Source organism: Pseudophryne corroboree, chromosome 5 (assembly GCF_028390025.1).
Source record: "Pseudophryne corroboree isolate aPseCor3 chromosome 5, aPseCor3.hap2, whole genome shotgun sequence".
Taxonomy (NCBI): domain Eukaryota; kingdom Metazoa; phylum Chordata; class Amphibia; order Anura; family Myobatrachidae; genus Pseudophryne; species Pseudophryne corroboree.
Genome location: NC_086448.1, coordinates 837,836,457 through 837,854,699, shown reverse-complemented (window position 1 = coordinate 837,854,699; position 18,243 = coordinate 837,836,457). Strand labels below are relative to the sequence as shown.

Sequence of the window (18,243 nt, the reverse complement as noted above, 5' to 3'; positions counted from 1 at the left end):
TGATGTCTTCTGCCGCCGATTTTTCCGGACCTTATCTTGCTTCTGGCTCTGTAAGGGGCCGGCGGCGCGGCTCCGGGACTGAGCTCGGAGGCTGGGCCTGTGTTCGGTCCCTCTGGAGCTAATGGTGTCCAGTAGCCTAAGAAGCCCAATCCACTCTGCACGCAGGTGAGTTTGCTTCTTCTCCCCTTAGTCCCTCGATGCAGTGAGCCTGTTGCCAGCAGGTCTCACTGAAAATAAAAAACCTAAAACTAAACTTTTCACTAAGAAGCTCAGGAGAGCCCCTAGTGTGCACCCTTCTCGGCCGGGCACAAAAATCTAACGGAGGCTTGGAGGAGGGTCATAGGGGGAGGAGCCAGTGCACACCAGGTAGTCCTAAAGCTTTTACTTTTGTGCCCAGTCTCCTGCGGAGCCGCTATTCCCCATGGTCCTTACGGAGTTCCCAGCATCCACTAGGACGTCAGAGAAAATAATAATAATAATACTCTTATTATCAGTATATATTAATTTATTACTGAAATATACTGAACAGTATGTTATCAATAGATAGATAGATAGTAGATAGATCATAGATGAGATAGATAGATAGATAGATAGATAGAAATACTGTACATTTGGTTATGATAGGAGTTACATAGAGATAATGTTGGGTATATAAAATTAATAATAACATATAAGAAACATGATGTAGATAATACATGAGTAATAAGGGATATATAATACATGTATCACACCTCCCAACACGACCCTCTCCAGGAGGGTCAGAATGCTCTGCTCCTGGACTTCCCTCTTAATTTGTGATTGCATCACCTGTGCTGAAACACCTTTCTTTTCCATTAACCTGTTCAACACAAGTGCAGGCAATCATAGAGAAAGGGAAAAGTCCAGAAGCAGAGCATTGTGTCCCTCCTGGAGAGGGTCATGTTGGGAGGCGTGATGTATTATACAGAGGTTTCCTGTTGTGCTGGGATTCTCAGGGAGTTATGATCCATGAGCTCTGCGATCGGCTGGTTTTCCTTGGCCGTGCTGATCTCTCTCACATATCCTCGCCCGATAATCGACTTATTCGACCTGTACAGACGTCACGTGGAGCTGCCTGTGCGCTGTGATTGGTGGTTGGTTGCTGAGCGCAGGGGACCCCGGGAAGATGGAGGACGGTGTGGGCAGACTGGAGGAAGAAGCGCGGAAGAGAAAGGAGAGACTCCGAGAGCTGAGGAAGAAGCGGGTGAGACGGGCGGCCCTGTAGCGTATCACTCCCCCCCCCCCCCCCACACCCCTCCTGTCACCTCTCCCTGCAGAGTATCACACCCCCATGTATTCTCTCTTACTCCCCTCTGCAGAGTATCACTCTTCCCTGTGTCCCTTATGCCTGCAGAATATCACTCTCCCCTGTATTCTCTCATACTGCACAGTATCTCTCCCCCTGCAGAGTATCACTCCCCATGTGTCCCTTATTCCTGCACAGTATCACTCCCCCTGTATCCGCTCCCCCTGCAGAGTATGCCCCCCCTCCCGTATCTTCACCTGCACACTATAATTCCCCCTGTATCCTCTCCCCCTGCACAGTGTCAGTCCCCTCTCTCTGCTCTCCCCCTGCACAGTGTCAGTCCCCTCTCTCTGCTCTCCCCCTGCACAGTGTCAGTCCCCTCTCTCTGCTCTCCCCCTGCACAGTGTCAGTCCCCTCTCTCTGCTCTCCCCCTGCACAGTGTCAGTCCCCTCTCTCTGCTCTCCCCCTGCACAGTGTCAGTCCCCTCTCTCTGCTCTCCCCCTGCACAGTGTCAGTCCCCTCTCTCTGCTCTCCCCCTGCACAGTGTCAGTCCCCTCTCTCTGCTCTCCCCCTGCACAGTGTCAGTCCCCTCTCTCTGCTCTCCCCCTGCACAGTGTCAGTCCCCTCTCTCTGCTCTCCCCCTGCACAGTGTCAGTCCCCTCTCTCTGCTCTCCCCCTGCACAGTGTCAGTCCCCTCTCTCTGCTCTCCCCCTGCACAGTGTCAGTCCCCTCTCTCTGCTCTCCCACTGCACAGTGTCAGTCCCCTCTCTCTGCTCTCCCCCTACAGAGTATCAGTCCCCTCTCTCTGCTCTCCCCCTACAGAGTATCAGTCCCCTCTCTCTGCTCTCCCCCTACAGAGTATCAGTCCCCTCTCTCTGCTCTCCCCCTACAGAGTATCAGTCCCCTCTCTCTGCTCTCCCCCTACAGAGTATCAGTCCCCTCTCTCTGCTCTCCCCCTACAGAGTATCAGTCCCCTCTCTCTGCTCTCCCACTGCACAGTGTCAGTCCCCTCTCTCTGCTCTCCCACTGCACAGTGTCAGTCCCCTCTCTCTGCTCTCCCACTGCACAGTGTCAGTCCCCTCTCTCTGCTCTCCCACTGCACAGTGTCAGTCCCCTCTCTCTGCTCTCCCACTGCACAGTGTCAGTCCCCTCTCTCTGCTCTCCCACTGCACAGTGTCAGTCCCCTCTCTCTGCTCTCCCACTGCACAGTGTCAGTCCCCTCTCTCTGCTCTCCCACTGCACAGTGTCAGTCCCCTCTCTCTGCTCTCCCACTGCAGTGTCAGTCCCCTCTCTCTGCTCTCCCCCTGCAGATTATCAGTCCCCTCTCTCTGCTCTCCCCCTGCACAGTGTCGGTTCCCCCCCCTCTCTGCTCTCCCCCTGCACAGTGTCGGTCCCCCCCCCCCCTCTCTGCTCTCCCCCCCTCCTCTCTGCTCTCCCCCTGCACAGTGTCGGTCCCCCCCCCTCCTCTCTGCTCTCCCCCTGCACAGTGTCGGTCCCCCCCCCCCCCCCCTCCTCTCTGCTCTCCCCCTGCACAGTGTCGGTCCCCCTCCTCTCTGCTCTCCCCCTGCACAGTGTCGGTCCCCCCCCCCCCCTCTCTGCTCTCCCCCTGCACAGTGTCGGTCCCCCCCCCCCCCCTCTCTGCTCTCCCCCTGCACAGTGTCGGTCCCCCCCCCCCCCTGCTCTCCCCCTGCACAGTGTCGGTCCCCCCCCCCCCCCCCTGCTCTCCCCCTGCACAGTGTCGGTCCCCGTCCCCCCCCTGCTCTCCCCCTGCACAGTGTCGCGCCCCCCCCCCCTCTCTCTGCTCTCCCCCTGCACAGTGTCGGTCCCCCCTCTCTCTGCTCTCCCCCTGCACAGTGTCGGTCTCTGCTCTCCCCCTGCACAGTGTCGGCCCCCCCCCCTCTCTGCTCTCCCCCTGCACAGTGTCGGTCTCTGCTCTCCCCTGCACAGTGTCGGCCCCCCCTCTCTCTGCTCTCCCCCTGCACAGTGTCGCCCCCCCCCCCCTCTCTGCTCTCCCCCTGCACAGTGTCGGTCTCTGCTCTCCCCCTGCACAGTGTCTGTCCCCCCTCTCTCTGCTCTCCCCCTGCACAGTGTCGGCCCCCCCTCTCTCTGCTCTCCTTCTGTAGACCATGCCCCCCCTGTATCTTATCCCCCTGCAGGATATCACTCCCCCTGTGTTCCTTCTTCCTGCACAGTATCACTCCCCCCTGTATCCTCTCTCCCTGCAGAGTATCAGTCCCCTTTCTATGCTGTCCCACTGCAGAGTATCACTCCCTCCTGCAGAGTATGCCCCCCTGCCCGTATCTTCTGCACCTGCAGAATATCAGTCTACCCTGTATTCTGCCATACTGCACATTATCACTCCCCCCCCCCCCCCCCCCCCGTATCCTCTCCCCCTGCAGAGTATTACGCTCCCGTGTATCCTCTCCCCCTTGTAGAGTATCCCTCACCCCTCCCTATGTCCCCTCTGCCTGCAGAGTATCACTCTGAGTTGACTATAGCTTGGAAAGATGATTAGATGATGTGGTCTCTGGTGGCACAGAGGACTGTGCAGAGATGGTTACACAGTACTGGGAATAAACAGGTCGTTACTGGGGGTATTATGGGTATATGCCATTCAGTCCTGCTATTCTCTATGGCAGTGGTTCTCAAACTCGGTCCTCAGGACCCCACACAGTGCGTGTTTTGCAGGTAACCCAGCAGGTGCACAGGTGTATTAATTAATTACTCACTGACACATTTTAAAAGGTCCACAGGTGGAGCTAATTATTTCACTTGCGATTCTGTGAGGAGACCTGGAAAACATGCACTGTGTGGGGTGCTGAGGACCGAGTTTGAGAACCTGTGCTCTATGGTATGGAGTTGGGAGTGGGATGGGGACATTTTGTGCCTGATTCAGAGATGGGCGCTGCTGCGTCTGCTCTAACGCCTGCTGCCGGAGCTGCTGGTGTGATAATATGCAGATAAGTTGTAGCCTTCCCTTTGTGTACTATAGTGTGCCTGACTGTGCCCCTGTACGCTGTAACACCGCCGGTGGTTCTAGACACGCCCCCTTCTGTGCCCCTGTACGCTGTAACACCGCCGGTGGTTCTAGACACGCCCCCTTCTGTGCCCCTGTACGCTGTAACACCGCCGGTGGTTCTAGACCTGCCACCTACTGTGCCTCTGTACGCTGTAACACTGGCGGTGGTTCTAGACACGCCGCCTTCTGTGCCTCTGCAAGACACGCCGCCTTTTGTTCCCCTGCACACTGCAACACCGCCTGTGGTTCTAGACATGCCACCTACTGTGCCCCTGTACGCTGTAGCACCGCTGGTGGTTCTAGACATGCCGTCTTCTGTGCCCCTGTACGCTGTAACACCGCTGGTGGTTCTAGACATGCCGTCTTCTGTGCCCCTGTACGCTGTAACACCGCTGGTGGTTCTAGACATGCCGTCTTCTGTGCCCCTGCACGCTGTAACACCGCTGGTGGTTCTAGACATGCCGTCTTCTGTGCCCCTGCACGCTGTAACACCGCTGGTGGTTCTAGACATGCCGTCTTCTGTGCCCCTGTACGCTGTAACACCGCTGGTGGTTCTAGACATGCCGTCTTCTGTGCCCCTGTACGCTGTAACACTGCTGGTGGTTCTAGACATGCCGTTTTCTGTGCCCCTGTACGCTGTAACACCGCTGGTGGTTCTAGACATGCCGTCTTCTGTGCCCCTGTACGCTGTAACACAGCTGGTGGTTCTAGACATGCCGTCTTCTGTGCCCCTGTACGCTGTAACACCGCTGGTGGTTCTAGACATGCCGTCTTCGGTACTTGCACCTGCCGGCGCAGAGTCTCTATCTGAACACGCCCTCTGTGGAAGCAGATGTGCACCTGAGAACCCCCCCCCGCTTGCAGTGATTCTCATGAGACGGATATTTTTGTGTTCACTTCAGGCCACCCCTACGTCACTCTCCAGGATCGCCCATTGCGTTACCTCTCAATTTGTGGTCCCCTCTGTCCCATACGCAATGGCACCTTTGTGTGTAAACTCATGCTGGCACCGAAGGGTGTTCTTAATATTACCCGCCTGCGCAGTAGCAAATAACCGCACATCTACGTGGTCATCAGCATTGCGTGTGCTTTGCGTGCACCTCTGGTCAGCCCAATTATGTCTAAGCTTAGTAATGTATTTATTAACAGATTTTTATATAGCGCAGCAAATTCTGATGCGCTTTACAACTGGAATCTCTCTCTGCATTTAGGTAACTGAATATGCTGCCAGTAACTCTCGTGTGAGCGCTCTCTTATCCTCTACACAGCGTTTTCCGGATGGATGTAATTGATTTTACATTCCAGGAAAATAATAATAGGATTTTGATGAGTGGTAATACACAGAAATCATTTATCTGTTTGTGTTTACACTCCTAATATGGTGACCTGCGAAGCGGCCATTGCCCAACGCCAAGAGCGTCACCGATAATTCTAGTTCCGCAGGCACCTTGCAGGCAGCCATCCAGCTGAATTGAATTCCTCCCCTATTCTATAGAGACAGCAGTGTTGTAGTAATATGTTCCTGTGCTTGGCAGAGGTGAGGAGTGTAATCTTCTTTCTGCTCCACACCACAATGTTTATTACATATACATGTGCAGGGCCCCTCTCCCCCGCTGTTATATATAACGTCGGCTTGTCCTCGCTGTATCTGGCAGATAATTTCATCTTCTCGGGGTCTGCGGAAGGAAGTGCGGGGACCTGTGTGTAGAGATGGGCGTCCTAGCTTACTCTTTATATAATATTGCTGTGTTGTGGGCAGGGAGCGCAATATCTCCTCGTGCAGCAGCGTTTCCTTCCTCCTGTCCTCATCGTTCATTTTGCTGCTGTGTTGCTTGGGAAATGTTTGTTCTACATCTTAGAGACACTATTGGGGAGTTCAATTAGCTGCTGGTTTTTCCCCGCACTAAAATATCAGGAATCGGGCGTGGAGACCCCCTGTATGTATGTATGTATATATATATATATATATATATATATATATATATATATATATATATATATACCAAAAGATGCAGGGAGCGCCAATAGTGCATTAAAAGAGTACAATGATTTTTATTTTAAAAAATCCAGATCGGTCACAAGTAAAAAACCCGTACCATAAAAGGCGGTCAAACCACCGCTTGTATAACCAGCATAAGAATTTTACCCCGCTGTGCAAAGCAGTATTCTCAGTTTCAAATCCACAACGTCAGACCACGCCCATACGCGTTTCGTCATTCGACTTCGTCAGTAGGCTTGGTCTGAAGTCACAAAAACATTGTTTTAAATATACATATCACTGTTCAATTTAACCCATACAACTTACATTCAAATGGGTTTAGACATAACATGGAATACAATAGTCAAATCTCTCTAGTGCACAGATAATTAAGAACAATGAATATTATATATCCACATGAAAAAAAAAAAAAAGATTTTGATAAAATCAAAGAAAAGGGGAATCCAAATTTAACTAGACTGGAACTACTATCATTAGAAAAATTAAAAGGGAATGCGGCTCTAGTTATCAAACAAGCCGATAAAGGGGGAGGTGTGGTTCTATTAAATAGAACTGATTATGAGACTGAAATGTATAGATTACTCTCAGACCCCTCTTCTTACTCCAAGTTAAAAAAGGACCCTACGAAAGATTATCAAACCTCCTTATTGGAGTTACTCAATAGAGGGTGTAATATGGGGGTCCTTAGTGATGAGGAATTTGGTTATTTGTGGAACGAACATCCTAGGATTGCCACAATATATTATTTGCCGAAGATTCATAAAAATCTTTCTAAACCCCCAGGTCGCCCTATTATATCAGGGATTGATTCCCTCACCTCCCGTGTCTCTGAATATGTAGATATTTTCCTTAAAGTGTATGTCTCAGAGTTAGAAACCTATGTGAAAGACTCAACACATATATTACAGTTGCTAGAAAATTTTGTGTGGCATGATGAATATAAGTGGGTCACTATTGATGTCACTTCGTTATATACCTCGATCCCACACGAGAAAGGTCTGCTCTATTTGGAGTTGGTGTTAAAGAGAGATAATGAGATGACCATACAAAGGGTTCAATTTCTTTTAGATTGTGTCCACTTTATTTTTAAACATAATTATTTCACCTTTTTGGGTGAATTTTTTGAACAAGTGTGCGGGGTAGCCATGGGGACGATTTGTGCCCCTATTGTCGCCAATCTATATATGGGTGAGTGGGAAAAAGTTAACATATTAGCCAATAACCCTTACTCTGATAAGATAATGCTGTTTAAACGGTATATTGATGACGTGCTTGTCATCTGGCGTGGAACAGAAGATGAATTTAATGGGTTCTTACAATATCTTAATTCAAATGATTTCAATTTACGGTTTACATCTAACTTTCAGACAGAACAGATAGAGTTTCTAGATCTAGTCCTGAATACCAGTGACTATGCATCAAATAAACTAATAGAGACTTGTACATTTTTTAAAGAGGTAGACAGTAATAACTATCTAGATTACAATAGTTGTCATTTGAAAAAATGGAAAAGTAATCTGCCTTTTTCACAACTAGTACGTCTAAAAAGAAACTGCACATCTTCAATTAAATTCGAGGAACAAGCATTAGAATATAAAAGGCGCTTTTTAGAGAAAGGCTATCCCTTAACCCTAATTGAAGGAGCCATCAAAAAAGCATGCACACTGGTTAGAAAGGAATTAATTAAATATAAGAGACATGAAGCTGGGCACCGGGTTGAAACTAAAACACTCTTTTGTCCATTTGTGACGCAATTTAATTCCTCTAACCATGAAATACAGACTAGTCTTAAGCGTAACTGGCATATCTTGCAAATGGACTCTGTCTTATCTGAGCATTTACCGGCAAGACCTGATATGGTATTTAGACGAGCAAAAACCTTAAAAACTCATTTAGCTCCTAGTCTATTACCCATTCTAGAGAGGAAAGAGAACAGTACTGTGAATGGTCTATCATTGCGTAAAATAAATGGATTTCATGTATGTGGAAAATGTAAAGTATGTCAGCATGGGTTAAAAGGCACTAAAACTTTTAGTAACAAAAACTCGGACAAACAGTTCAGAATCAACAGTTTTATTAATTGCAATTCCACTTTCATTGTGTATTTACTGGAGTGCGGATGTGGTAAAAGATATGTCGGCAAAACTAAGAGTGCTAAAACTCCGTATTTTAGAACATTTGAGAAACATTAAAAATAATGTGGATAATCATAGTGTTCCCCGTCATTTTAAACAACATCATGACAGTAATCCTGCCTCGTTGAAATTTATAGGTTTGGAACCTATAGCTTATGATAAACGCGGGGGAGATAGAGAAAATACCCTCAATAAAAGAGAAACATTCTGGATAATTACACTAAACACCCTTTATCCCAATGGGTTAAATGAGGGATATGAATTGACCCCGTTTTTGAAATGAGTATTCAAAAACGGGTCTCTGTTTTATCCGTCAATAAGTCAGTCTGATGCCTATTTAATGAATTATTATGCTTCTATTTTGTTATCATTGTTTTTATATCCAGTATAATTGGTATAAAATAGCTGCAGTTAATATGTCTATCCTTATGAATATAGTGCCTAAGTAAGTGTAGGTCCTTTAACATATTTATTGGTTTATACACCTGTTAATTTTTCCCCTTTTTAACACACTGCTCAATTAAGAGTAAGAGCTGGTCCTTTAACATTTTTGATTGGTCTATACACCTGTATACTATGCCCATATACGTCAGTATTGGGCGCCGTTCCACCTTGCAACGACAGGAGTCACGCGACGGCTTGAACGGTATAAGGGTCAGGAATAATGCCACGAGTCTAACGCTGAAGGGAGCGCAGGGAGAGAGAACCAGTACCGGCCGCCAAAGTGATTGCGATCACTGATAAAGGTATTACTACTCTTAAAATAAGGAGTCCGTGGAACGGACAAAACATAGATGTGTCTGTGGATTTGCTTGTCTATCCAATTATTTTGTATTATGTTTCCTTTTTATTATTGTTGTTTCCACATCCTGCATAATTGGTATAAAAACAGTCGTAGTTAATCTTCCTATTCTTATGAATATAGTGCTTAAATAAGCGTTGGTCGTTTAATATATTGATTGGTTTATACACCTGTCAATCTTCCCCCCCTTTTTAAATATATCGCTTAAGCAAGAGCTGGTCCTCTAACAATTTGATTGGTCCATATACCTGTATACTATGCCCATGTACGTTAGGAACGGGTGCCGTTCCACTTTGCAATGATGGGAATCATGCGACGGTTTGAACGATATAAGGGTCAGGAGTATTGCTACGGGTCTAACGCTGAAGGGAGCGCAGGGAGAGATACCTAGTATCGGCTGCTAAAGTGATTGCGATTGCTGTCACTGTTAAATATATTATTACTCTTAGAACAAGGAGTCTGTGGGACGGTTGAAATATAAATATAAATGTGTTTGTTTAATGTGATATGCATAATATGTATTCATTTAACAGAATATATATAGGTGTTGAATATCAAACCGAGCGATTTCGCTCGCCGATGTCGATGTTGTTTTGTTGTTTTTTGTTTTTTTTTGTATAATTGAATTTAATTGGTTCCATGTATTCCATTGTTACTTATTTATATATATTTTGATGCCTGGATGGATTTCTCTGTTATAATTTTCATGTGGATATATAATATTCATTGTTCTTAATTATCTGTGCACTAGAGAGATTTGACTATTGTATTCCATGTTATGTCTAAACCCATTTGAATGTAAGTTGTATGGGTTAAATTGAACAGTGATATGTATATTTAAAACAATGTTTTTGTGACTTCAGACCAAGCCTACTGACGAAGTCGAATGACGAAACGCGTATGGGCGTGGTCTGACGTTGTGGATTTGAAACTGAGAATACTGCTTTGCACAGCGGGGTAAAATTCTTATGCTGGTTATACAAGCGGTGGTTTGACCGCCTTTTATGGTACGGGTTTTTTACTTGTGACCGATCTGGATTTTTTAAAATAAAAATCATTGTACTCTTTTAATGCACTATTGGCGCTCCCTGCTTCTTTAATCTTTTGGCAGGACTACCACCCGTTCGGGATCGGGTAACATTGGGGAAGCGACAGCTGGAAATTCCAGAAGTGCACACTGACAAAACTTCTTTTCCAAACGATATTGGCTGTCAGCGAGTTTGAGGAACATTGCTTCTTTTAGTTCTACGGGACTTTTTATATATATATATATATTATATATTTAATTACAAAATTAATTAATATAATTTATATTATTTAATATATATATATTGGTTATATATATATTGGCTGGTATAATGATCCTCTTGCTGACACAATTGGTCTACCTGGGGGATGCACAGGGTCTTTGTGTATCTTTGGAATCGAATATAAGACCGGTGTAATGGGGTGATCCTGAGATAATGCTTTATGGACTCGTTCAGAAATGATTTCATCACGTCTAGCTCCAAGTAACACTTCGTCCAATTCCTTTTTGAAAATTGCAGTTGGATCTCTGGGCAGTCTCTTGTATACTTTCACATCACTCAGTTGGTTCATCACCTCGGTACGGTAGTCAGAGGTGTTCATAATGACAATTGCCCCGCCTTTGTCCGCGGGGCGGATCACGATGTCATCTTATTTACCCAAACCTGTGAGTGCCATCCGTTCACTGCGTGTGAGATTAAATTTGATGGATTTGTTTTCCATGTTGTATTTATGAATAGAGTCATAGTAGTCTGCTGAAGCATTTCAAGGAGGGATTATGCACCGGTGGATCAAAGGTAGACGTTATCTTTTCCCTGCAGAATTTTTCAATCGGGTTCATCTCAGTCACATCTGATGAAGAGATAGATGATCATCGATCACCTACCAGAACTGAGACGAGGGGGTGATAGGAACCAGAAATTATTAGTTATGGAAGCAAGATGGATCATTCGTTTGGACACTGTGGCTCCGAAGAGCCTGAATGAAAAGATCTGCTGGAATAGTTTATCTTAACTAGTTTATCTTTATCCTTAATATTGGTTAATGTGTTTGCTGATATATGGTCTATATTTGGTATACTGATTGCCTTATAGTTTCCTTTATCTTTGTCCCGGGCTCTACAGTCCAACCCACACACTGTTTTACAGTGTGTTTTTAACCCCTTATTTATGCTGTTCACTTGGGTGTTTCTTCTAACAGTTCGTTTGCGGGCGCCGGTGATGGGGCTGGGGGGTTAACATGACCGGGTTCGGAAGAGCAGTGACGCGTCTCGCGTCCTGGCAACTGACTGAGCCGCGTCTTGTTGCCTTGGCAACGGCGCGACGTCACAGTGGTGCGCCGGATGGTGACGTCACGGGGGTGCGTCGCGCCGTCCCGGCGCTCACACACGGTGGGGTCGCTTGGTGCCTTTATAAGCTGGGTAAGTCACTTTATGTGTTATGTTTGTCACTTCTTTTTTGTCAACATGCATCCTGATGACGGTGTATTAACACCGAAACGTTGATGGAATCTTAAAGAGAATTTATTATTGGAGAATACATGCTCTGCAAAAATCCTGTGAGTGCCGTCCTTTTTCTTTGGGAATATATATATATATATATATATATATATATATATATATATATATATATATATATATATATAGACATCCGCACAAAACTGTATCAGTAGGAGACAACACGGTGGTGCTCAACTCCAAGGAATTTCGGGTTCCTGATAATAGTCTTTTGAAAAAAGAGGGCACTCACCAAGATTTCATAAAAGAAGGTCATTTATTCATACATCCACAAGTCGATGTTTCGATCACTTCCAAGTGACCTTCTTTTATGAAATCTTGGTGAGTGCCGTCTTTTTTCAAATAATATATATATAGATATATATAGTCTTTTGAAAAAAGAGGGCACTCACCAAGATTTCATAAAAGAAGGTCAGAAGGTCATTTATTCATACATCCACAAGTCGACGTTTCGATCACTTCTAAGTGATCTTTGTCAAGACAGCAAAACAGTGTTTTATATCACATACTGCTTCTGGTGCTCTGTCACCAAACAACACTCTTTTGCTGTCTTGACAAAGATCACTTGGAAGTGATCGAAACATCGACTTGTGGATGTATGAATAAATGACCTTCTTTTATGAAATCTTGGTGAGTGCCCTCTTTTTTCAAAAGACTATATATATATCTATATCTATCTCTATCTCTATCTCTATCTCTATCTTATTTTGTGTAGTCTGTGAAGTCCACCCAGATGTCCTGGTGGGCCACTGTTCTACAATGGTGCAATGAAGATCATTGCTGTAACTCAGGGGTGGGGAACCTTTTTTCTACCAAGGGCCATTTGGTTATTTATAAAATCCTTCGGGGGCCATACAAAAATTATCAACTTAAAAATTAGCCTTCCCCCAGTCAGTTGTTATGCCCCAGTAGATATACCCCCAGTCACTTGTTATACCCCATTAGATATGCCCCCAGTCAGTTATGTCCCATTAGATATGCCCCCAGTCAGTTGTTATGCCCCCTAGTAGTGCCGCTTACACACACACACATTAAAAGGAAAAAAAAACAATACTCGCCAGCACCGCTCCTGTTTCCGGACCGCTGCCCTCCACCTGGCTGCTCGCTCCTCGGAACTATGAGAGTGCCACACATGCATACTGCCTGAGCTGGAAACCAGATATCAGGAGTGAGCTCCTGCCTCTGGCTGCTGATGAGGAGAAGGAGCCGGGCGCCCGCTGGTAACAAAATCTCAGCAGGCACCCGGCATCTCCCTTGGTTAGGTGAGCCTGACGGGGCCTGATCAAGTGGCTTTGTGGGCCTTATACGGCCCGCGGGCCTGAGGTTCCCCACCCCTGCTGTAACTGGTCACTTTACCTTATGACCTAAATATCTCCCAGTTTATAGTGATGCCACTGGTCACCTACACCTGCTCGTGTATAAGCCGATCAGCCTACAGACTTTTGGCTGATTATTTATCCCTTTACGGAGACGTCTGTAAACCCATCATATAGTCTTATGTGACACAGATTATTCATCCCTATTTATACATGTAGCAGAGATGTGACGCGTTTTGCTGCATTACTCACCTGTCTATACATGTAGCTGAGATGCAACGTGTTTTTCTGCATTATTCTCACCTGTCTATACATGTAGCAGAGTTGTGACGCGTTTTGCTGCATTACTGTCTCTTGTTTGTACGTGTAGCTCAGATGTGACGCATTTTGCTGCATTACTCTCATCTGTTTATACATGTAGCAGAGATATGATGCGTTTTGCTGCATTACTCACCTGTCTATACATGTAGCAGTTGTCGCGTTTTGCTGCATTACGCTCACCTGTCTATACATGTAGCAGAGTTGTGACGCGTTTTGCTACATTACTCACCTATCTAACGTGTAGCTGAGATGTGATGCGTTTTGCTGCATTACTCTCACCTGTCTATACATGTAGCAGTTGTGTCGCGTTTTGCTGCATTACGCTCACCTGTCTATACATGTAGCAGAGTTGTGATGCGTTTTGCTACATTACTCACCTATCTAACGTGTAGCTGAGATGTGATGCGTTTTGCTGCATTACTCTCACCTGTCTATACATGTAACAGAGATGTGACGCGTTTTACTGCATTACTCACCTGTCTATACATGTAGCTGAGATGTGATGCGTTTTGCTGCATTACTCGCCTGTCTATACATGTAGCTGAGATGTGACACGTTTTGCTGCATTACTCTCACCTGTCTATACATGTAGCTGAGATGTGATGCGTTTTGCTGCATTACTCTCACCTGTCTATACATGTAGCTGAGATGTGATGCGTTTTGCTGCATTACTCGCCTGTCTATACATGTAGCTGAGATGTGACACGTTTTGCTGCATTACTCTCACCTGTCTATACATGTAGCTGAGATGTGATGCGTTTTGCTGCATTACTCTCACCTGTCTATACATGTAGCTGAGATGTGATGCGTTTTGCTGCATTACTCTCACCTGTCTATACATGTAGCTGAGATGTGACGCGTTTTGCTGCATTACTCTCACCTGTCTATACATGTAGCTGATATGTGACGCATTTTGCTGCATTAATCACCTGTCTATACATGTAGCTGATATGTGACGCATGTTGCTGCATTACTCACCTGTCTATACATTTTTGCAGGGAAGTGACGCATTTTGTTGTCTCTCTTACAGACACGAGAGGATGGTGCTGCTGATGTTAAAGCTCCTGGAGAAGAGGAGACGAAACACAAGTCAGTATGTCTGGTGCTGTGGTGAATCGTATAATGCATGTTATATCAATGTCCTGATCATACTTATCAATAACGCTCTCATCGTGACAGACATCTGCAGTTAGCAAACGCTAGATACCACGTGGCCGGTCCCTGTGTCGCACATATATTTTACTCAAGGTCCGATAACTTGTTTAAAATACATGTAAATCAGCACTTGGCTCAGTAGGGGTAAGGGGAATCCTGTGGAGTTATTCTACCGCATCTCATTTTCCAGGAGTGAAATGCACTGTGTCGGGGGGAGTCCCTGTTTCCGGTAATCCAGTGTGGGCAGGTATAATCAAGTTCTGATATGTCTCCGGTTCCTGTTTCCAGGAATGAAACGCGCAGTGCTAATCTCATGACCCAGTGAGGAAAGGGATAATCCGGTATCTCTGGTTCCTAGGGTGTGCAGTGTCGGGGGTAACATCATCACAGTCTTCTGGCAATGGCTTGGGGGGGGGGGGGGGGGGGGGGTAAAGCCATCTAGTGTCACTTTAATCATTGTGGAAGTGAAATCTGTATGCTCCAGGCTGATACAGCAGAGGGACATTGGGCTAGGAAGTGTAGAGTAAATATAAGCAGGGCTCAGCATGTGTAATGACATGGGTTAGGTGAGGGTTTGCATCACCGTATAGACCTTTATAGCTGCTGTATTGCCAAGTACAATCTTCTACTACGGTGCTGCAGCCAGACCTCCACACGATGCCCCCCCCAATTTGTCCTGGGTCTCCTCTTACAGCCCTCACCAAAACCTGGCTTGGGGTAGCTGGAGGAGCAATCACAGAGTAAAGTCTCTTGTACAGGAGGCTGTGCAGAGTGCAGGCTTCCAGCTGCTCAGGAATACAGTCATTGTGGTGACATCAGTGCCGTGCGGTCACACCGTGAGGTGAGAGTTCAGCAGGAAGGCTGTGCTTTATCTTTACAATGGCCTCACCCAGAAGGTGTGACGGTGTATGAGATGCCCCAGTGCTGTGTCATATAGAAGGATAGATGGGCTGTCAGCAGAGCATTGCACAACGCAGGCGTCTGTTGGGATGGAAACGTCACCTGGTTCTTCTCTCTCCACAGGGAGCTGCGGCTGCGGAATTACACTCCCCAGGACGAGGGGCTCAAAGAATGGCAGGTGCCTCAGGCCAAGCCGATTTCAGGTGATACACTGATACGTAATACTCTCTATACATCGCTCGTACTGTGTGTTATAAACAGTCACTTCTGTGTATTATAAGGTGTAATACATTCTATGGTATTGTAGTGTTATATGGTCACTGTACACCTCAGAGACTTATAATCTCCATATAACAGGAGGGAGCGTGAGATTCCACATACAGGGTGCAGTGGGATATGTTCTCCAGTCCCACCTATTACTTCCCGGTAAATAATGTCACTCTGTAGTCTGGAATCTGCATTAGGGACAGAGTCAGTCAGCCGTAAGTTACGTACCGTCGTTTCCAGCGCCTGTCACATGATGTTTTCATGAAGCGCGCTCCTGAATCCTGCGCAATAGCATTGCGCCTATGTCACGTGTTAACGCTACGGTGTGCGACCCCCGTGCACAAAAGGGGGGAAATCATCATGCACCCCACACAAAGGGCAACCATTTATCTGCTTTTGTGAGAGAAATTCTGTATATCTACAATCCCCGGTGTTATTGTCGGCTGCCAGTAACAACCAGCGCTAACAGTGACTCTCCGCCACAGGGAGGGAGGGTGAGCGGGTACTCCTATGTACATAATATATCATTTACACATTACTGCAAACAAGACGCCACTGAGGAATAATTCTACAGTAACCTGAACCCGCGTTAGGATGACCGATAATACTAGAAAGAGGTCAGGAAGGTGACGAAAGCTCTGATTTATTATCATTAGCATGACACGTCTCCCGGTGTAACCTTTTCTTTGTTTTCACGTGTGTGTGTTGTCTGTGTAACCTTTAAGGCTTTGTCATAGATTGCATGTAATGTGGGTGAAGAGAGCGTTATAGGAACCTGCTGACTCTTATGTCTGTCTCCCTGCGCCCTCTAGTGGAAGAAAAGGTCAAGGACCAGCTTGAAGCTGCCAAGCCGGAGCCTATTATAGAGGAAGTGGTGAGTATAGATCTATAGACGTGTGTTACCATTAATGTGTAGTATGTATAGAGCACTGGGGGTCCTGATCATTGTTATCTCTTCTTGTAGGATCTGACAAACCTCGCTCCCAGGAAACCAGACTGGTAAGTGCCTATTGCTGCGCAGGTAGGTGAGACCTCCGCACAGCGCATTACAGAGTCTCACTTGTTATCCAGTCACTGTATATGCAGTAAGCACACTCCCTATTAGGCATCGGTAAGACGGCCGTAACCTCTGTGATGCATTACGTCCGCAGAGTTGCGTCTGATTATAAAGGATTATTGTCGGTATGAAGAATGTATCGTCCCAGACCGGTAATAGAATGCGGAGGGAGGGGGCAGAGCAGTTCGTAGCAGCCCAGTAAATAAAGTGCATGGGGGGGTGTCGGAGTGAGGATATGACAGAACCCAGGGAATTGTAGTAACAAACCCGCCACAAATGCTTCTCTTTGTATGTAGGGACCTGAAGAGAGATGTCGCCAAGAAGTTGGAAAAGCTGGAGAAGCGGACACAGCGAGCGATTGCGGAGCTAATCCGTGAGTTACTCCTCAGATGTTTCTGGGTAGTGAATCCCGCTGGAGCCCTCCTATTAGCTTGCTTAGAAAGATGGCTGGGCGCAGTGATCACTCCCAGCCTGCGGGAGGTGCTGTATATTCTGCTGCTTCTGTCTGAGCTCAGCAGTCTCGCAGGAGTGGACATGGCAGCTCCCTTATTTTGGATGGAGTATGTCTGGGGTTCTGTTGTACTTCCTCTATATCCGCTGTTGTGAGTAGGACTCTTTCTCTGTGGCCTCCATACACTAATGTAATGTGCGGGTTATGTGTTTATCTGTAACGCTCCTCTCTGATCACCCATGTACCATGTGACGGCTGTACTGCCACTGTGGATGCCTTGTGGCGCCATATAAAGAACAGATGACAATACACAGAGGCGGAGGGTAGTGTCCAACCCCTTTATTAGAGCGGGGATTGTTAGGTTTTTTGTATCGCGTCCCCATCATTCTCTCTCTATCCCACAGGGGAGCGATTGAGGGGACAGGAGGAGAACTTGGCGTCTGCAGTTTCTACGGCAAAGCAAGAAAACGAAGATTCTGACTGATTCCCTGTTTGGTGCGGACCTGACTGCGTAACGCGTGGCTCCTCCGCCATATGCACCTGTAGCGCGGGGGGCGGGTCTGAGGCAAGCGTGTGATTACCAGAGATGTTATTGACTTGGGAAGACAATGCCATGGCCTTAGAACACAGAGTGTGGTAATTACAGCGCTGTTTTTGGGGTGATAAGGCTACCAACGCAGAGTGTCCACTTATCAGCGCAATGTCGCCATCTGCCCGCCAAAAATAATGTATATAACAGCAATATTTTTACTCCATAACATTGTCATGGTTCTATATAAGACTGCAGAAGCGGTGTCTCATGGGATGGATCCAGTTACGGTCACATAGGGAGTAAATGTATATAGGGTCTGAGATCTTCTAATTTAATCTTCTGTTTTCATATATTTTTTAATAAACTGCATAAAATAGAGAGGTTCTGCTGTTTGTCTGGACAGAAGCAGCACTTACACTACATCGTCTGCCTGTCCCTCTGCGGTACACCGCCTGCCTGTCTGTCCCTCTGCGGTACACCGCC

The 18,243-nt window shown here is 46.5% G+C and overlaps 1 protein-coding gene across 1 annotated transcript; it reads left to right on the top strand.

Annotated features, from left to right (window-relative positions):
- Positions 1-974: 974 nt before the first annotated feature.
- CCDC12 (coiled-coil domain containing 12) lies at positions 975-18,138 on the top strand. The gene is made up of 7 exons (XM_063924599.1): positions 975-1,222; positions 14,429-14,487; positions 15,577-15,656; positions 16,533-16,594; positions 16,685-16,719; positions 17,074-17,150; positions 17,633-18,138. Exons 1-7 carry the CDS (start codon positions 1,145-1,147, stop codon positions 17,710-17,712), a joined length of 471 nt encoding a protein of 156 aa, XP_063780669.1. The 5' UTR covers positions 975-1,144; the 3' UTR covers positions 17,713-18,138.
- Positions 18,139-18,243: the final 105 nt, after the last annotated feature.

Bases quoted from the DNA above. Each gene is read 5' to 3' on its own strand.
- CCDC12 (XM_063924599.1), top strand. From the start codon at position 1,145: ATGGAGGACGGTGTGGGCAGACTGGAGGAAGAAGCGCGGAAGAGAAAG. The intron at 1,223-14,428 runs GTGAGACGGGCG...TCTCTCTTACAG, and splicing joins GAGAGCTGAGGAAGAAGCGG to ACACGAGAGGATGGTGCTGC. The intron at 14,488-15,576 runs GTCAGTATGTCT...CTCTCTCCACAG, and splicing joins GAAGAGGAGACGAAACACAA to GGAGCTGCGGCTGCGGAATT.